General features: G+C 32.9%; 2 protein-coding genes across 2 annotated transcripts; one reads left to right on the plus strand and one right to left on the minus strand.

Annotated features, from left to right (window-relative positions):
• The first annotated feature begins 12,467 nt into the window (after nucleotides 1-12,467).
• On the plus strand, nucleotides 12,468-13,769 carry LOC125831047 (dof zinc finger protein DOF5.4-like). Its single transcript, XM_049510241.1, has one exon. The coding sequence runs from the start codon at nucleotides 12,557-12,559 to the stop codon at nucleotides 13,523-13,525; it is 969 nt and encodes a 322-aa protein (XP_049366198.1). The 5' UTR covers nucleotides 12,468-12,556; the 3' UTR covers nucleotides 13,526-13,769.
• A 1,828-nt stretch (nucleotides 13,770-15,597) lies between these two features.
• On the minus strand, nucleotides 15,598-21,712 carry LOC125830756 (D-aminoacyl-tRNA deacylase-like). Its single transcript, XM_049509930.1, has 9 exons — nucleotides 21,561-21,712; nucleotides 20,634-20,814; nucleotides 20,399-20,541; nucleotides 18,926-18,989; nucleotides 18,551-18,603; nucleotides 17,926-17,981; nucleotides 17,485-17,559; nucleotides 16,049-16,234; nucleotides 15,598-15,884 (listed from the first exon to the last, which is right to left on the minus strand). Exons 1-9 carry the CDS (start codon nucleotides 21,660-21,662, stop codon nucleotides 15,797-15,799), a joined length of 948 nt encoding a protein of 315 aa, XP_049365887.1. The 5' UTR covers nucleotides 21,663-21,712; the 3' UTR covers nucleotides 15,598-15,796.
• Between the last annotated feature and the right edge of the window lie 16 nt (nucleotides 21,713-21,728).

Below are 21,728 nucleotides of genomic sequence, written 5' to 3' on the forward strand. Positions count from 1 at the left end.
CGAAACATCTAAAATTATTAGGCTACAATACTTTATTCTGTCAAAAATATTCAAAATATGTTATTTAATCACTTTATATATCATTTTACTTATATATACGATATTATTTTTCGACGAAGAGTGTAATATAGCTACGAATCTGACAGTATCTTGGATAATCAAGAATATATGAAGATTGATGATTTTTTTCTTTAAAACAGATGTCAACATTTTATGTTATGTTAGCTCATGATGAAACAATTTTTTTTTATTTTATTTATAATTTAATAGACATCAGAATGATAGTTGACTCTGATTAAATTATAATATAAGTAATGTTTTTGTATAAAAGATGCATACAATTATATGCTATTTTGTTATCTTAATTCAAATATCATTCCTGAATAAATTTCTCCCCCACACAATATTGTGTCGGTATAGACACCTTTGGATCCCACCCGCACCGGCACTTCGTATCCAAAATGTATCCTCTTATTTCAAAAAAAAATTCCGAAACAGAACTTCTTTTCTTATTGTATCAACGAAGTATGTATACATATCTTTTGGATGATCCAACTTGGAATAAACTTCTCCCACAAGATTTCCTTCAACAAACAGATAGAGTATCTAGCTAAACTATCATCTATTTTGTCCACAAATCCAAAAATATATATTTCAATGACCCTAATTAACTAATATATATGTTTCTCTGTCATTTTTCCGATGATTACTTAATTAAAAATTTACTTTCAGAAATTCATTTAAGATTGCTGAAGCAATTGTATCTTTAACCTCTGAAATATGTAAAAAAAAAAAAATCACAGGTATTTTTCCAAAATAAATACATTTTGAGAGTAAAAATTTATATTTGATTTAGCAATTTGTAAAATACAATTACCATTATTATTATAGTTAGTAGTTCTTTGTGCTTGGCCAATTATTATGAGGGAAAAGTTACTTTCTTATATAGTTTCTGAAAAAAAAATTTTGTTATCACCATTCAGAAACATTAATTATTTTCTTAAAATTTTAAAATAAATACTTTTTAATTTAATTATCAAAAACTTGATCGAACAGACTATTGAGTTTTATTTCCACCCGAAAGTGTGTCGGTATCCCACCCCACCACCCCGCGCCGAACTCGTAATAAAAATGTGTCCCTTTTCTCATTGCAAAGAATGAACATAATTTGGTTTATGTGTCATTCATGCAAAAGGTACTTTTTTTATTATTATTTGACCTATAGTTTTATAGGACGTGGGGTTCATGCGTTCGAATTGAACCCACCAGTTTTTTCGTAGATCATGTATTTGTATTAAAAAATTAAAAAAATATATATGTATATTAAATTATACATCCTATAAAATTTAATTTAGAACCTCCAAAGTACTCAATAACCCTGGCTCCGCTATGCGTATGAAACACAGAAGTCAATTGAAAGCAACGTTGAACTCTTCACTTATATCTCCAAATTAAAAGAACAGCAAGTTTTGATAGCCCAACTACTTTTAGTGTATATCAAATTTTAAGGAGAAAATTAATTATATCTAATTAGATATAATTAATGGTCATGTATGCAAATTTATCTTCACATAATTAAGTTGATAGACCAACTTATCTTCACATAATTAAGTTGATAGACCAACTACTTAGTGTACATCAAATTAAGGAGAAATTTCAGTCTAATCAGATGTATAATAAATAGTCATGTATGCAAATTTTTAGTCACATTATTAAGTGGATAGAGTTGTAAAGGAGACTTGAACTGTACATTTCGATTGATTTGAAAATTTGAGTAATTGAAGTTGTGTTTGAATATGCATTTATTTTAACAAAAGCAATGCACTTTTGTGACTGAAAGTCCCAAAAACTAGTTTGAAGATTATATTTTCAAAATCTAATCAAATTTTAATATTTGAAATCTTAAAATCTACTTCCAAAATGCTAAGTTAATTGCAGCTAATGCAAGGACTTGATCTCTTAAAAACTAGTGTATACGCACCTCCTAGATGACTCAGTTACAAAAAAAATAAAAATATTCTCCTAAAATTATTTATATTTAATCTAAATAAATATTATGGAAGGTGTAGGTGGGGATGGGGCTATGGGGTGGAGTGCACTACTAGAAACCACCATAAATAAATGAGAAATTTGTACTATATAACATGATTTTTCCTTCATTTTCCACCCGAACTAGCTCATTGAAAAAACACATGATGTCACATTTTCTATAGATCATGAGTGGTCAAAATGACCAATCATACATAAAAAATTGAAAAATATTTTATCCCGTACTGAACACACATCATAGTGTCAATTCCTCAAAAAGTTGGAGCTACTGGGCTTTCTTCTATGGGCTTAGGCCTGAATGTGTGTTGGAAAAGCCCAAGTAGAGTAGTAATTCTGCATTGGGCTCAATGGAGAGGCCCATATTATATACCAAGTAGTCAAGTACCAAGTTTTAGTCAATGATTGTGCATTTCCCCAATAAAATATAATAAGATGAACTTTCACAAATAGCCACTCAAAAATAGCTTAATTACTCTCCATAGCTATAGTTTGATAATTACAATTCGTAGCTACATGTCATAGAGAGGAGAGAGGCAAGCGAGACTGGGACAGAGAGGAGAGAGGCGAGCGAGAGAGGGAAAAAAGTGGGAGATAGGTGAATTGTACATGTATATCGGTTAGATAATTGTATATTATACATATGTATTTGTATATATGGCAAGCAAGATTGGGAGAGGGAAGAGAGAGGCGAGCGAGATTGGGAGAGGGAGGAGAGAGGCGAGCGAGATTGGGAGAGGAAGGAGAGAGGCGAGCGAGAGAGGGCAGAGAGTGGGAGAGAGGGGAATTGTATATGTATATCGGTTAGATAATTATATATTATACATATGCATTTGTATATATGCCAAGCGATATTGGGAGAGGGAGGAGAGAGGCGAGAGAGATTGGGAGAGGGAGGACAGAGGCAAGCGAGAGAGGGCAGAGAGTGGGAGAGAGGTGAATTGTATATGTATATCGGTTAGATAATTGTATATTATATATATATATGTATTTGTATATTCTGGCGAATTATATTGTACATATACAAACGTGGCTAATTATACAAACTCGAAGTCAGCCCACGTAATAATGTTAGTCGCGAGTGGTAATTATAGCAAACTATAACTATGATGAGTAATTAAATAGTATAAATTTGCTTAATCACGTAACTTTCCCAAATAATAATGCGATACGTTGAGGATTTAGAAATTATCTGTTGGGATTAAAAAATAAAACAAATATGTTCGATTTTCAGTTGATACACTGCAAATATAAATTAAGTTAATCGATTTTTCTCTGATATGTTATTATGAAAGAAATATTTACTTGATCTAAGACAGGAGTATAAAAATTATTGCAAATTGTTGGTGATTTAACATGTTTTTCAAGTGTCAGTCTACGATATTTTCACTTTTAAATAACTAAATTTCCAAATTTGGTTCTTTTTGATGGGCTATTACGAAGGATTCGATAATTATCACTGTTGTGATTCTTTCTTGAGTTGTCTTTTAATTTCTTATATATTAACCATGAAAAATGGTATAAAATAAACAATTCATTGGTTAGACCTATTTCTTTAATATAATATCAGAGTTGTCCAATTCTATTGCATTGTTTTTAATGTTGGGTCCCCCGTTTTATGTTGTCCATACTCTAGATGTTTAGTCCTGGATATGTGATAGATGTTGGAATCCCACGTAAATAGAATAATGCAAATTTAATCTCCTTACATGATCTTGGAAAATTCTTTCTTACGAAGGCAATAGCATGGTGCGGAATTAGTCCCTATTCTTAGTGCATAGTATGAACCGACTTAGTCGATAGATCTATTTTAAAAGCTAATTTTTTAATTTGAGTTAAACCTAAAATCAATTTTTTTTAACATAGGGGCCATGTTACCACGATACTCTACTTTTTGGAACATGACGTTAATTAATTATAACTATTATTAATTAGGCAATCAGAACAAACAAAACCAGCATTATTACTTACTTATGCTCTCTGATTGTATCCAACTAGCAAACGACGACATTCTTTTTTTGTATATTATCCTCACAGTTATAACTAATGTGGTCTTGCCATTTTTGTAAGAAACAAAAAATAATTAATAGGAAAAAAAATGTAACCACTAATTAAAAGCATTTACTAATTATCCTATCTATGTTCTAGACTGCATGTACATTTATAAATTTCCTTATATTACACAAATTTTCTGATTATTTCTTTTCCCCCTTATATATTGTGACAGAGGAAAGTATTCGATTCAAAAAATTATAATATGATAATTAAGATATTCGGTTCAAATTTATCAAGGATAAAATAAGTTGCAAAGTTTTTTTTTCACACGAAGTTTAACCTTTAATAGTTGTCCATTACTATATTTATATCAAGTTTTAATGAATTACCTATTACGATCGAACTTAGTTATAGATGATCTAATTGCGTAAATATCAGTGAGTCAGTCGGTTTTGACAAATAAAATCTTTATGATTTAATTGCGTGCGATGGTCCTGTATGGATAATTTTTTTGGACCTGTAAACAGTACATAATACCAAGTGGACATTAAGGTATGATTTTCCAGTACATTTGATGTCCACAAAAGCCTAAAATGCTTCTGTTGGGCAATTGTCTTTGGGACCAGTATATACACTCCCCGGTCCTAATATGTGTCGGCATTATTTGACTTGATATCAAATTTAAGAACGAAATTAAGATTTTTGAGATTTATGGTCTAAAACAATATATTTTTTCAGTATCATTTATGTATTGACTATAAATCATTTTATTAAGAATTTTTTGAGTTAAATTATGTACAATTATAAAAAGGTGATCACATTTTGTAAATTTAACCATTAGTACAAGACTTCTTTTTTTTCATTTTTTAACACCCCACCTCACGTCTAGTATTGGGCATCTGGTGTGTGGACCATTTCAATTTTTGGGGCTTAACATTGATTTCTACTCTGATACCATGTAAAATTAGGTCTTGGGTCTAACTTGCACACACCCCAGGGTCTACCAAAAGGAGGATTGTCTGAATCTTATAAGGAGATCATTTATCTAATTAACTACCAATGTAGGACATCATTCATTCTTTAACACATTCTTTTTTAAATGAACTAAAAAAAAGTGTGTCGCGTAAGTTAGAATCAATGGAGTATATATGTAATAGAGTAGGAGAATTGTTTGAGCTATTTGTTAGGGTTTTGTCTTGATTTTCTAACCTTATTTGAAATTTATTTTTTCTTAAAAGAAAAGATAAAACATTACCTTAAATGTTTTTATTTACATGAAAGGAAAATATAGTTTTTCTTCCATATTTGGTTTATTTCTTTCCTTAGAGGAAATAATTGGAATCCTATAAATTGAAGACCCCTCTTCTCATATCAAGATCAACAAGAACATTCACAATGTAGTCATTTAGAGAGTTTTGTTTATGGGGAGATTTTCCCTCAACAGTTTTAATATTTTCTTTTTATTAGTTTTTCATATGTAGGCCGATTGGCTAAACCATATAATAATATTTTGATTTTTAGTATAAGTTTTTTTATCATCTAATTTATCAATCATATTATTTGCAATTGTAAGCTTCCCCATGACACTCTAGACACTTTCGAACCCAACACTATCTTGAGATTACCTCAATTAATTCTACGAAATATTTGTCACCTCTCACTAGCAACATGTATTAGTAAATTTTGTTCATCAAGACTAGAACAAATGGGAATAAATCACCTAGTATTTGTCTCTGATGGAAATTAAAACTTGAACTTGAGATCTCATGGTGCTCAACCAACTTCATTGACCACTAGGTCACACCCTTGGGTGCTAAAAGATGAATTATAAAGTTAATTTATTTTCAATTATAAAAAGATGATCACATTCTTTTTAGAACAAACTTAAAAAATATGTGTCACGTAAATTGAAATCGAAAGGACTATATATGTATAATGGGGTAGGTCTAGAAATATAGAAAGGACCCCTCATTGAAAGAGGGGTGTCATCACTCCAACCGACTAGACCTTAAGGGGGCCAACATCATAAGGTTGTTGGGTTATTGGAAAATGACTTGCATTTTGGGCATTTACACACAAGTCACAACTCACAAGCAAACCATTCAGAGTTGAGGACCCAAATTAATTCTCACAAAAATATCTTTCCAAATCTCTAAAGATAGAGATGTATGAGAGTACCCCTAGTTTTGCTTCTCTGACAAACAACCCAATATCTTCCTATTTCTGTACAAATTCAATAGGTTTCTACATCTTACCATTTTTCACATAGGAGTATGCATTAACATTGTACTATAAACTTTTTCGATACAAAGGCCAACTCACACGCACGTCGACTATACTTACATTATATATTTTTCATGTATATATATCGAATAATTTTGCCCTCAAAGACTTACACAAATAAGTATAAGTCCCTTGATATTCGCCCACTTCATAGACCATTGAGATGTCACAGGCAGCATGAAACTTTCAATGGTAAGTCTAATTTGGTAATTTAGGGAATAATAAAAATGACTTGTTGTAACAACTTAAAATACACTAGAATTGTGCAAAACTAATTTCGAATTTACACAAATTTTTAAAGGAGTATTCATTTTTAAAGAGGCTTACCTGTAAATGTAATTTGAATTACATGATATTATAAAAGTTAGGTATAATTTCAAATACCTTTCTTCAGGTTTTGCTCCATCACACTTTCATGTAATTTATGATATTATACTTACCTCGCTTTTTTTTTATAACAATTATTTGAATTTATTTACTATGAATAAAAATAAAATATAACCTATAGCTTTACCCTTTCTTGATATTAATTAATTTCTTCTGAGTACTATCAAAATATCTTACTTATCAATTTTTATTTTTATTTTAAAAAAGGAAGAACAAATATAAGAAGTTGAAAAGCATATTGTCATCCAGGAATGGTGAGGGGTTTCTGTTGAAACAGGAAATATCACTAACTGCTCATGTTTTTTTTTTTTAGAAACTAGTAATTTTTTAATGGATATGTCTAAAGCCTAGACTAAAAGCATTATTTATTTTAGGATGGAGAAAATAGGAAGCGGTGGCATCCAAGGGTGTGACATAGTGGTCAATGAAGTGATTGAGAATTCTGAGGTCTCATATTTAAAACTCATAGAGACAAAAAAAAATACAAGGAGAAGATTTTTCTCATCTGTCCTATCAAAACTCAATAGAGATAAAAAATATTAGGTGATTCTTCTCATTTGTCCTAGCATTGGTGAACAAGAGGTGACAAATATCCCGTGAAATTAGTCGAGTGGAGTGGGATAGGGTTTGGGGTTGGGGGATGTGGACAATTACCAGATTAATGGCCTAATATTTTTAGGAGCCCCCACCAATTCTCTGCAACATGTGAACATTTGCCCCTATCACAACTCACTAGCTAGTAGATTTTGGTCTTCACTACTAGAGCAATAATCTACTTAAAAGTTGCAATTTTGGACTTTTGGCAAATTTCACATTATATAGTCATGTTACTTATGGTGCACAACTTCCTCAAAATTAATGCTTTGGAAGGTACAAAGAAAAAAATAAAAAGGATAAATATCTTCAGCATTTAATAAATATATATATGGAACATTTACTTTCACCTAATCTTAAATTACACGTGTCACATACGTAGTGGTGTATTTAGCTTTCAGCTAGATAAAAAATATTATGGGTACTGTAATAATATTGTACAACTGACAGTTCGAGAATACATATGTTATTATTTGGCACAATTAATATTGTTAACTAGCCCATCAAGAATGCTTTGTACTTCTTTTGTCATCGTTTGACAAATTTGTTGAAATTGAAAACCATATTACTCTCTCATTAACCAAGAAAGAAAGAGATTATTACATCTTTATGAACTGAAAATTTCCGATAGAAAACACTTCTAACATTATCGACCCTATGTGGTGAACCTGAGTTTTCGTGCTAAACAAAGGTTATATATGTATATGATCAAAGATCATTGATCATTTTAGTTAGGCTATCGTTTAGTTGTCCCAACTCGTGATCTAATAAAGTCTGATGAGGATTTAAGCTAAGGGATTATTCAAATCTCTTTTGTTAAGAAAATATATTTATAGATGTATATATACCATAGATGTGAATTCTTTAATTTTTTTGTATGTTTACTTCTTTATATATTTAATTTCTTAGTGAAAATTTTAATTCTGACATATATTATACAATTATGCTGGACACACATTATTAGTTTGAATCAATTCAGCAATTGACATCTACCTATTTCTAATTAATTTTCAAAAATTTCCATAATTTCACATTTGACTTGATGTATTGCACCTATTAAATGGGGGGTAACATGTACGTCCTCTCGACTATAAATGCAATATGTAGCTTCCACCATCTTAGAAGATTGTCTAGAAATATAGTCATAGATAGAACACTATATATATATAATGTGTGTTTAAGCTATGTCCTTTATTTGAGTGAATTTACCTCCAGTAATAGTTAGTAAACAGTACACTATATATTTTTTATGGTATAAAATGAATAATTTTTCAAAGTTCAAGAATTTATTAATAATTTTTTGCCAAAATTACCCTTCTTTTTAGTGGGGTTTTATTTGGATGCGGCTCCCCTTCATTACCCCTTCCCTCCATTCCGTCAAGTGCATGTCTAGATAAGAGACATGTCTTATTTAAAATTTAAAGATCAAAATTATATTATATTAACAAATATCATAACCATAGTTAAGTCAACTAATTTTATAAAACTACTCTCTAAATTTAGTAAGAATTACAATATATTCCATTCAAAATTTGATATTTATTGATATCATTAATTTCATCTTATATTTTTATATTTAAATATAAAAATATAAGATGACATTAATGATATTAATAAATATCAAATTTTGTATGGAATATATTGTAAAGCACGGTAACATTGGTCATATATCGTTACCCACCCATTGGTAAAATCCAATTCTTGCTAGCATCTGCCCAACAAATTAAAAGAGAAAAAAATAGAAAAGAGAGAGTAAAGAAGAAACTGCAAATGTGTCTGAGGAATTAAAATTCTTCTTCGTAATTTATATATCTCGAGAGGAAATTAAATACGTAAATAGCAAAAACTGATTTTCAGAAGCTATTAACTAATATGGTGAGAAGAATTTTAATATTTTTATATATAAATATAAAAATTTAAGATGAACTAATGATATTAATAAATATTAAATTTCGTATGAAATATATTGTAATTCTTATCAAATTTGGAGAGTAGTTTTCTAAAATTAGTTGACTCAACTATGGTTATGATATTTGTTAATATAATATAATCTTGACCTTTAAACTTTAAATAAGACACATGTCTCTCATCTAGATGTGCACTTGACGAAATGGAGGGAAGGGGTAATGGAGGTGAGCCGGATTCGTTTTATTTCAACTATTAGCTTTCTTTGCCTAAACTTAGGGCCTTGTGTTTTTGTCCACTTGGTTTTATGTATAATCTAGAGCTACTGTGGAATATACAAAGGACATATAATATGTGACATTCCAACCATCATATTTGATATAATTTCATACCGATGGTGACTTCGACTTGTCCTTACTGTTTCACATTAGGCCAAAACTTGTATAGTATTAACTAATTTTCCTTACATATATCATATCAACACATTTCCCTTGACAGAAAGTATCTCACATTGGATCAGGACGAGATATTTTTGAAGACTATTTATTATAAGGTTTAGGCAAATCTCTTTCTTTTCCTAATGTTAGTTAAATCCAACACCTAATTTGACATGTTATTAGAGTTAGAATGCATGAATGAGTGTGTTGGGGGAGTTTATATACCCATGCTCTAGAACAGATAGTGAAACCCTAGATAAAGAATATTCAGATCCAATCCAAACGTGAGGGGGAAGTGTTGATGGAAAGAATCCCACGTCGGATTGGAACCATACCCCTAGTATCTTTTTAAAGATTGACAATCCTCCTTCTTTTAAACTGGCTTTTGAAATGTTACTTAGGTCCAAAACTAATTTGACTAACTTCTTGATATTTTCTTCCTCTCTACTCTAGATATTTATTATTTTTTCTCACGTATAGAAAAGGTATGAACCAGGCACAATAGATTCGACAATAGTACCAACTCTTTTCTTGTTCTATTTTTGGTTCATTGAGAAAAAGATTAAAAATAAGGTTTTAAATATGTTTCAAATAAACATTACTAATCAGCAATAATATAGCCCTAAGAAGTTGACACTGTATGTGCTCCTCTTCGATAAGCTTGACAACAAGTCGATAATTTTGTTTTTGTTGCCAATTTTAATATTTATTTGATACTACATATTTCACTTTAATTAGTAGGGTTCATATATATATATATATATATATATATATATATATATATATATATATATGCTAATGCTACTATTTGTGTGGACTTAACCAAAGTATAATATAAACTACTAGTATAATGCACTACTAGGTGCCTTATTTTTGGTAAAAATAGAAGTTAATTTGTTTTGTATGCAACCAAAGAAGAGTGCTCAATTACATCAACATTAATGGTTTGGTACCGTCCAAGACTTTGTAATAAAGACAGACACATAAATAGATATTTTCATACCAATTTTGGCCTTATAAACATCAATCATATATAACAAAGTTGTCTAATAAATTGACCTTTCATATTTAAAACAATGCTTATTTAAGTACGATGATCATATTTGACTAACTCTATGCTCAGCCTAATATATTATTTGTACTAATGAAATGCCATTATACTTAATCAACATCCATGGATTATACTTTCCATAAAAAATTAACATTAGAAAAACTAAATTTATGGGTAAGAAAATAGGTGTTCGTCCTAACTCGACCCATAAACTAGTTTGAAACATACTTAAATAATATTATATGATGGTCAATGTTGAGTAAATCAAAATTTGAGATGACTCTGTCTTGATAGTAACATATGAGAATTGTCCACCACCCTCCTCCTCTGGCATGCCTAAACTTGTTTGTTGAAGTGGATGTAACTCTGATGCCACGATGAAAAAGAATAATTAGTTAGGCGCCTAATTTAACCTTAAGAATTAACTTATGAGTCATGAGGTGAGAATTATTCATTCACAAAATTATACTAATATCATACCGAAGTAGAATAATTTATTCGGAGTGCTTTTGACTTGCACAATTATATACAGAACTAATCATTAATTAATCAAAATGAGCGTTGTTGAGATTGCTTTTGACTCTTTCTTAAAATTGAAATAAACATTATAATATACATATTCATCCCTTTTGACTTGAAAAAAAGCATGTTCCATTTGAAATAGGCAAATTTTCTGGTATTTCTGTCTTTTCATCTAAGTAAAATCTGGCCAGTCTTCGAGTTTTACTTTATTTTATTCTTTAAAAAAGTAGGTCTAATTAAAACAAATTAAATTAACGTTCTGTCAGTTCGAAAGTGAATTTTGATAGGAAATATATGATGGGATGCGTTAATCAAATTTGATATCATGCAGTCTAAGACCTCCACTCCCTTCGATGGCCATATCAACACCAATAATAATACACGAAAAATTATAAATTAATTAAATTGTTAGATCATAATCGAATAGTGTAGTACCTAAAATATCTTGCGTTAATAGAAATTCGAGAAGAATCACATACCTTAAACATGTGATTGTGATGTAGACTGCACACCGTAAACATAAATACTGTAGTGTATATGGTTTTATATGCATGATATTTATCCTTCCTAGTCATAATCGTAGGCGCATCTACAGGTGAGGATTCGAAAGGCATGACATTTATTTACTTTCATAAATTGAAGGAAGTACAGTTAAATTAATTCTTAAATTATATAAAATAAAATAAATTTGCCTTTGAACTATTTAAAATAGAATTAATCCTCCAATAATCAAGTATGAGTACATAAAAACCATCAATATTGTTATTGTTATATATACACTAACTTTTTTTAATTGAGTTTTATTGAACAAATGAAGCCTAATGATGGGTTGTAAAAACAGTTGCCGCCAATAAACCCATTAACCAAAACGACGACGTGGCAAGTTATGAATCAGTTATAACTGACACCAAGCTTCCCACTTACTTACATAAATATCGCATTGGCCGACAACCCGACACCCTGTGATTCGTGGACGGTATAATCTAGTCACTCTCCACCGTATACGTGTCTCTCCTTCTACACACCCCCCACGGACCGTACTGTCACATCCCCTAAATGTAAAATTTAAACGCATCACGTGGCTTCTACAGTTATTATCACTGTATAACAAGGATATTCTCGTCTTTTCATCTTTTTATTATGATCATAAAAATATTGCAAGATATAGAAAAGGATATTTGTCACATACATTTTGTTCAGTGTTTTCTTTTATATATATTAGAAGAACGGACTCACAGTTGCAGATTCTGATGTCGGCAAATGTGAAATCTCGCCGACAAATCATGATTTAAGATTTTCATAGCCATTTTTTCCGGTGTTTAGGTGAACTTGAGATATGCAAGATATACAGCCGATCGGAGGTGGAGGAGGGCGGTTTTTCGGCGGCGGTGGTGATCGGAGACTAAGGCCTAACAATCACCCAAACCACCAGGCATTGAAGTGTCCTCGTTGCGATTCTCTCAACACTAAATTCTGTTACTATAACAACTATAATCTCTCTCAGCCACGTCACTTCTGTAAGAGTTGCCGGAGGTACTGGACTAAAGGCGGCGTACTCCGTAACGTCCCCGTCGGTGGTGGTTGCCGGAAAAGCAAGCGTTCAAAGCCGAAATCAACTACTGCCGACGCTGCCGACGATGCACTGGAGGAACATAAGTCTGATACTAATTCTAGTAGTGAGAGTTCCAGTCTTACTGCTACGACAACGGCGGCTGCGGCAGCAACAGCGAATACTTCCGGCGCTGCAACTACTGAAGATGTGTCGGCAACTTCTTCCTACTCTGCTTCAACTTATCTCAACTTTCCGGAGTCCAATTTCTTCATACCTCACAGTAATAACCAAACCTTCGATGATCAGCCATTAATGGAGAACTCAGTTGAAGATCAGTTTCAGGATATCGGAAACTTCACAAGCATGATTACGTCATCGAATGATCCATTTAACATGGTTGATATTCCTGCTTACCGGTTGCCGGAGAACCAAAACTCAAATGAGCAATGGAATACAGAGACGAAGATGGTGGGAACATTGCCGACATCCGGTGAGATGAAGATGGAACAGATGAGTACGGGTTTTTTGAATCAAACGGGTCGGGTTGATGAGTATCCCGGGTTACAACATCAGAGCAGGTTAAACAACAGTAGTGAACTCGCTTCACTGAATTGGCAAACTGGTGGAGCAGTTGATGGTGGTGGAGGTGGAGATCATGGATTTTATGATCTAACGGGTACCGTTGATCATCAATCTTACTGGAGTCAAACACAGTGGGGTGAAAATGATAACTCTCTTAATTTTCTCCCTTGATGTTATCACGTTTCTAACAAAAAACATCAAACAAAACAATTGAAGTGAAAGGAAAAAAAAAAATTGGAGAGGTACAAGAGAAATATGCTTATATCTGTTTAACTATGTTGGTATGTATATTCATTTTTCATATTTTTAAATTCGGTTCTTGTTTTTATTTGGCTGGAGTTAGGGTTTGAAATTTGTAATTTCTATCATGCAAATGTAACTAACCACTCCACGCTATTTACTTTTTTTTTTTTTTTGTTTAACTTTTAGATATTATTGCAAGTGTATGTTAATTGTGAAAGTTAAGTTAATCAGGATATAGAGAACAATTTATCTAGTGTTGTAATAGTTAATTTGTTGTTCGTTTCAATTCTTCTGGAAAATTTGTCTTTGCATTATTCGTTTTGCTTCATTCATTACCTTCTGCTTACCATCAAATTAAAGAGCTTAAGAATTAGTAACAAAGTTTAAGTTGATAGCTTCAAAGATGCTCAAAATAGAAAAATTATGATTGAAGTTGTTAATCTTATAATTAGGAAGTTGAAGAAGGACGACGTAGAAGTTTTTTAGATATTAAGATGATAAGATATTAGGAAAATGTACGGATAGCAGAGATTTGAGCTTTGGAGAGTAATGGGGGATGTGGTCGGCTGGTGAAGAGGGGACGGGGACCGCCCATTGGAGAAGGATGGAAAGTCCTCAGCTAATTATGGGTTTACGTGGCATGATTTATGGAAGTGGAGGTACGTGTGATGATGTGATTGGTCAGGTACGTGGGCCACGTAGGTCAGTTTGTTCTCTAGTGACCAGTTTTTCTTTCCATAGCTGACAGGCTAAGTGCAATAGGGAGCTGTAGTTGTGCAGGAATACGAACTAGCAGTGGAGTGTGGTCACATACAAACGTGCTTCCATAGTAATATAGACGTAAGATTACTATACGTAATATCTTGAAAACATCTACTCCCTCCGTCTCTATTTATATGGCCCTTTTGAATTACGAGATTCAAACGAATTTATTTTGATTGTAATTTTTTCATATATATTTTAGATATTTTAAATTGTTAATTATTGTGACTTTTAGTATTTTTTACATAGTTTATAAATATATAAATTTCATTTCTAAAAATTTGAAAATGAAGAGCTAAATAAAAAATCGAGAGAAGTGTTGATTGAAAACACCTTTAAGCTTGACGGGAATTAACGATCTATCTCACTTATTTTACAAGATCGGAGGTGTGTTGAAATTCAATTAGTTTAGTAAAATAGTGTTTTCAAAACTATCAATAGTTTAGGAATGAAACTTAATAAATAGTACTCTATATGTCTCAATTTATGTGTCACTTTTTATTTTTTAGAGTGAAACAATTTAAATTTAATCAAGTAGTACTTGTTTAAAAATCTCAAAATATCACAAGAGATTGAAACGGAGGGAGTAAGTAGCAAGTGGGGGTTGATGTGAAATGATGTAATGGAGATGACATGTGATGTGACACATTATTGATATAAGGGAATGGTGGGGGTGGGGTAGGGTAGGGTAGGGAGAGATATTATGTCACTTTGCATGTGCAGATGCGTGGTCTTCACTTCAGTCAGACTCATGCATTTGTTGTGTGTGTCCCTTGTACTTCACTTTCCCATTAAACCCCCTACACATCCTCCATTTTCTTCTTTTCCTTCTTATTTTTTCCTCTCTTGTTTTTCCTTACATAAATATGTAGACATCCTAATTTTTATTTTTTAATGATCGTAATGTTTGAATTAATTTTTGCGCATCTTAATTAGTAGATAATTTTATCTATCAATATTAAGATAAATATTTATTTTAATAAAATACTTTCTCAAGGAAGTAAACAACAATATACCTAATGAAATTTCACAAATAAGGTAATATATATCAATCTTATCACTACCTCCTAAAGATAGAGAAACTTTTTGCAAAAGATAAAATTTAGAAATATTTTCTTCTAATTTGTATCACCGATGAGTGATTAACTCACGCATTGTGCTCTTGCTAGTGGACCTAGTACATGTGTAAATGTAAGTAACTTCAGTATAGAAAATAAAAAAAAAGGACAAGTAAGGTTATTCACTCATATCCAGTCATGAGGTCATGCATTATTTTAAAGTTCACCATAGAAACTTTGATTTGACATAAACAACCAACTATTTTCTGGCTTTTATGTTACTCAAATATTTCACCATACAAACTTTGAATTGATAGTAAATCACTTGCTCTATTTTATTACTTACAAGTTACAATAAAAGAGAGAAATGTAAATATTTTTAGCAGAAATCACTTGGCTTCCCAACTTTAATGTTTTTCTCTGCTAGAAATCCAACTATAGCATTTCTTTGCCAACCTTTGAAACTCCTGCGTCCACAGACAAAAATGAGCAATTTTCATGATACATCGATTCTCATAATTACAACAAAGTTATTCAGGAGTAGACATATTCTGAATAACTATTTTTAATCAATAGATTGATATTTCATGCAAATTTTGTGGTCCATTGTTTACTCGAAGAAAAAACTTACTTGTTATCGAGATGTGCTAGTACTTCTCCTTGAGGAAAAGCTGCTCTAGTAGTGTCAAAAGCAACTCTGATTGCTTGTTTCCAGGTTCCACCCACCTCCAAGTTGGCCTGCGATTTGGATGGACCAGGGTCCTCCATTGGTAATGAATATCCAGCAATGAGGTGTCCAACCCAAACTCCATCTTTCCTGCATAATCGCAACATAATAATACTAACTTAAGTAAACCAAGCTACAAGTCTTTATCAAGAAATTGATGCTTGGATTTGGTTATTACAAAAACACGAGTTGAGAAAAAATGTTAAATTTGTACATATTAAAGAAATGTGAAACTATTAACAAAGGGCACTTCTGCTCAATTTGGCATACTTTCAGGGTATATATGGCTTTTTTTTGCTTATTAAACAGCTAATTAGGGGCACCAGTTAAATTAAGGGCATATTTGGACCAACTATTGAACAGTAAAGGCATATGTGACGTGTCTGCTCGATTAAGAATACTCTGAAGGCATATTTGTCCCTTTTCCCATCAACAAAAGATGAATTCATTCTACATTTTGATAGTCACTGACTCACTGCAAACAGTTCAAAGAAGATGCTTCAGCATCCGATTCAGGTTTGAGAAACTCAGTCAGGTTGGCTGATCTCAATGAACTAGCTGAGCTTGAAGAAGCAATCATCCCATCACCAGTTGGTTTTCTTGGTTATGGTAATAGTCATAAGGAGACTATAAGCCTAAATGCTTCTGCTAAATTGAATCCAGCATTGGTGGCTTTGCCTAGAGAAACCACATGGAACTCCCATCATACAATGCCTAGTTGCTCTTTAAGTAGCCTATACGTTAACAGTAAAGGCAAAGAGAGGGATTGGTTCTCTTCTACCTATGAGACAGGTAATAATACATGTGAAACATTGTATATACAACAGGCAGAGAGTTTTGGCTGTTTGCACCTATCTTGCTTGGTTGCTTCCACATTAAAATTTCTTTCCTTTTTCGGAATTTCGTGATGGTATGTCAGTTGTTTCCTTCTATTACTGGTAATGCTAATGGTAGCTTGACTCCAGTACCTCATAGCTTTTCATACAAGAAGTTCCTACATCTTGCCACCTCTCTTTTTCTCCAGGAGATGAAGAGGGAACTATCTTTCCTTTTTAAAAATGTTTACCGATTAGGGAGGCCAAGGAACACAATAAAGTAATTTCAACAACACAACAACTTTCTCTAACATTTACTTGAACTGTCATATTCGTAACCAGTAATGTTCCTCGTAGAATCATCCAACTTTAATAACATTTATGAAAATAAAGATTTTGATGGTAGTAATCAAAGGCCATACGTCTGAACTGATTACTTGATGCCATGATTAGAGTTAAGAACCAAAATATCTGTTTATTTGCTCATTATCTTGAATTACAGTTTCAGGTGACTGAGGAACTTACCGAACTATATCCATATGCCGTGGTACATAATGTCCCCCACCAATTCCTAGGAGAATCTTTTGCTGAAAACAATTTCTGCATTTTATTGAAAGTAGATATTAATGGTGGAGAAAGATCAGAAATTAATATATAATCAAGCGAAAACAATTTATATTTCTTTTCTGAGGATCATATTTCTTCGTTCTTGTTTCTTTTCCAGTTGAAGTAACTGATATTTTTTTCAGGGGAATCTTCTTTTTTAGCTTAAATATATTCTAGCTATGATATATTGATATTGCATTCGTAAACAAGAAATGTAGATCAAAGCTACCACAAGTTATTATTAAGGAAACGGATGAACTTCTAGTCCCACAAATGATGAGGTCTGATTCTGTAAAAAGCTAGTAATGTAGAAGTAGAAATAGCAACAGTATGACCAAGATACTACTAGTTGAATCGTACCTGCTCCAATCCCCCACTGCATCTCCTCCCCCGAGCCCTAGTCCTTCCCAAACTAACTGCAAACACCACAATTAGGGAAAATTACAAAGATCCAACAAAGATGGGATAATTCCAGCATTAGTTTAGTCATGCCACCGGTTAAGCATCGGAAATATCAGAATGCTAAGATACCACTGGAGCTATCAATATTAAAGTTGCATATATGCAGGCTTTAAAAATATATCAGATTTCCAAATGCAACAGGAAACGTGTAATTCCTAAAGAATATTCACCATCTTTAACCCACCTCCTCCATCGAGTTCCCAAAGGCCAACGACAACAGAAACAATGCAAAACGAAAGTTGAAGAAAGTGGTTAATGTAAGGTACCATCATGAGGGATTCACAGAAGGTATATAACAACTATGGTATTTCAAAATAGAACTAAAAGTATTCCTCTGATTCCTTTTTTGCAAGTAAAAGCCCAACATTGTAATGAATGCAGTACTTAAGTGTTAAACTGGTCTGGCAAAAGCCAATGCAATGAATAAGCATAAGACAAAGGTTTGAGGGTTTGCTTGCAACAGAAACAGATGACACATAAATAAATATTGCAAAAGAGTTTGTGCAGCAAAATGATACCCAACTAAGGCAATGGCTTGTGCAGCATCCTGCCTCTTCCAGTACTCTTCTGTGCTGCCTACACGATAAACAAAATTTCAATTGAATAGAAAAGGAAATTGCTGTGGATTTTAATGATGACATACTTAACCAAAACTACATAATCCATAAATTTAATAAGTTATTTTCATCAACATGTTTTATCTTTGTGTGAATAATCAAGGAGTTGAGTATTTTTTTCATTAATAATTTAGTATTAGTAATATGTTGACTATTTATAGTCGATAGTCGACCAATAGTATACATGGAAAAGCATACAGATCACCATTTAGAAATGAAAGAAAATATATTGCAGAAGGTCAAACAAATTATGAAGACCTGAAAGGTAAAAGAAAGTATACCGATCTCTACAAACATTGTGGGTGCATTAGTTACAGGACCATGATGTGTAGCTTCCAATGTGACCTACACCAAGAAATAGACATAGAAAGGTACCCATTACAGACAGATGATTACGTAACAAAGTAGATTAAATTACAAAAAATCAAAAGGATTGCACTTGTTACTGAATTGGAAATCCATGCAGCAGGGAAATATCAATCTTAAGCTCAGATCCAGCATCAATTCATAATAGTTAAAAGCAGTATTTTTTTTTTAATTTTATGACAAGGGAAACCCGCAGCCGCTACCCTTTGGGTGCGCACAGGGTAAAACCCCCGCTCCTATGCAATAGCTCGCAAACCACATAGGAGAGGTAACTTGCACTAGGCAAACCCGGTGCGATGAGCTCGACCCAGAAGGCAAACCTCTTGCTTTCGCTGGCAAGGGGTTTCGAACTTGAGACCTCCAACATGGAAGTCTCAAGCCCAAACCACTGGGCCACCCCGAAGGGTAAAAGCAGTGTTATTGATCAGCAATCTAATAAAAAAACTTAATACATTGATAATCTCTGTTCAATTTATAAAATGTCATGTTTTTTCAAGTTGGTCCCTTTATCATACTGTAATTTCAACGGTAATAGTCAGTAGTCTTTTAACACAATCCTTCCTTTTTTATAACCAAGAAATCCCGGAGGTCCAGCGATGTATAAGACAATCCTTTCTCATGATTGATTACTTCACAAATAACTATATAAATAACTTTAGTTTTGTACCATCAATATCGAAGATGTTCCCTTGGCTATCATCTCGCTTTTTTTAAGAAGTGATTCAGTTAACACTTCTAATAATTAATCCAAAGATATTGTGTCCACCAATTCTAATTTGCAAAAGTATGAAATGTATTGTGTAATGTCATATAGCCAATGGAACGTAGAATCTAATTTAGAATGGTTAATGACTACTACTCAAAAAGGGGAAAATGTAATTTTACTAAAGTAAGCATAAATGTTTTCAACCTTACTAATGTGGCAGTCCTATAGAAAGCAGAATGGTGAAGACTGAAGACTGATTTAGAGTTATCTTAAGTCAGCATTGAAAAAGCCAGTCCATGACAAAACTATTCGATAGTTAACAAAGGCCAACTCAAACATTCCATCTAAAAGCAGTTTTTGAGTAGAATGACAGCCAACTCTTGACTACTGAGAATTAAACTAGAAACACTCTACGCTTCAAAGGAGAAGGTAGCAACCATAATAAACCAAGATATACATGTTCACAAGAAATTTAGTTAGAAGTGCAAAGAAGCAAATTGATCTCCAGTACAACTCTGAGTCAAAACCAAGTTAAATATTTTAATCTGAATCGAGCATTCACTCTGCAATAACTAGTCAACCTAATAGAAAGACATCAATGTTAATAAGAATGCCAAACCTATCAGAAAGACGTCAATGTTAAGAATGCCAAAGTGAAAAGTCACTTAAACAAGGATGTTACCTCGAATTCAGGAGTTAGATTATGTGAGTCAGCAATAGATTTCAATAGTCTAAACCACGGTCCTATACGTGGATTCGGTGGTGCAGCCCAGGCAGGCTTCCCACCTACCGGCAGCTGGTCCCCCTCTGTTAGGTGAGGCACACCTAATGTTATCCATCCCAACACAAGTAACAGGAATTGAATACTCCACATATACAAAGAAAATAAACCATATACCGCAGAAACCATTTTCTACCTATGGGGTGAACTGTAAGTGCAGGACGATTAGATGCAGCAGTGTGCTTGCTAAGAAAGATAACCTCATCAACCGTCTCGCCTGTGGTCTCTTCCCAACGCGTGTCCAGGTGGTCCTCCCTCACAATGCTGCTATCATGTTTCAATAGCCTTACATCTCGATTCACAAAACTTGGCACATCCTAAGCTTATGCACAAAACCAAACAAAATAACAGCTTTATTAGTTCAAGCATGTCTTAAAGCTCACATCTCACTTCATCTTGTTCCTTGCGCTGCAATAATAGTTATAAATTTACAATACACTTGAATCATCAAAGTATGATATACGAGCTTGAATTTCTATAGGGGACTATAGGGAAGTCGATTTATAATGCACCCCTTTACTCCTTTTTTTATAACCATGGTGTCTGGGCCAGCTTGCACGCACCGCGACTAATTACACGAGGTGCCTGCTACCTCCCACCAACATTAGGTATCAAGTAACTCTATCCACCAAAGCTTCTACGTATGAAAAAAAATAATCAAATAGTGCTTTTTGCCTTGAGATAAGCATTTTTCCCTCATCCCTTTTAGTTTAGGGACAAGTGTAATAAAAGGATCCTCACATCGCCCAACTTATGCGCAAACTTGAACTCTAAAGCCTCGGCGAGTCAAGTCACACCCCAACTTTCAAGCAAACGAATCTCCTATTTGAGCACGAGACTACATGCTTCTCAACCCACTTCACTGACCACTAGGTCCTTGTGTGCTAATTCAGCCCTTTACTCCTTCTTTCCTATTTGCAATTCTCAAGGTATTATGACAGTCTGTCGAATTCATATAGCTACCCCAATTAGTCTAGTTGATTAATTGATACATATTAAAAGGGACTAACTTGAAGAAATTGGAAATTAAGAAAATGATAAGAGAAGAGATTGAAATTGTTACCTGAATGGGAGGACCAGGGTGCCAGCCAGGCATGGCTAGAAGGGCAGATGCAGGGCCAATGGAAGCAGGGTCTATGGTGGTAGCCACTATTAATGTCACCATTTCTCTGCCACACCTAAGCAAATCTTGATGAAAATGTTGCTGAAGCAATGTTTTGTTGATGATATT

This window comes from Solanum verrucosum, unplaced genomic scaffold, assembly GCF_900185275.1.
Source record: "Solanum verrucosum unplaced genomic scaffold, falcon-dt-bn FXZP01000102.1, whole genome shotgun sequence".
Classification (NCBI taxonomy): domain Eukaryota; kingdom Viridiplantae; phylum Streptophyta; class Magnoliopsida; order Solanales; family Solanaceae; genus Solanum; species Solanum verrucosum.

Bases quoted from the DNA above. Each gene is read 5' to 3' on its own strand.
- LOC125831047 (XM_049510241.1), top strand. From the start codon at position 12,557: ATGCAAGATATACAGCCGATCGGAGGTGGAGGAGGGCGGTTTTTCGGC.
- LOC125830756 (XM_049509930.1), bottom strand. From the start codon at position 21,662: ATGGTGACATTAATAGTGGCTACCACCATAGACCCTGCTTCCATTGGC. The intron at 18,990-20,398 runs GTAACATCCTTG...TTCTTGGTGTAG, and splicing joins ATCTAACTCCTGAATTCGAG to GTCACATTGGAAGCTACACA. The intron at 18,604-18,925 runs GTATACTTTCTT...TTTATCGTGTAG, and splicing joins CACAATGTTTGTAGAGATCG to GCAGCACAGAAGAGTACTGG.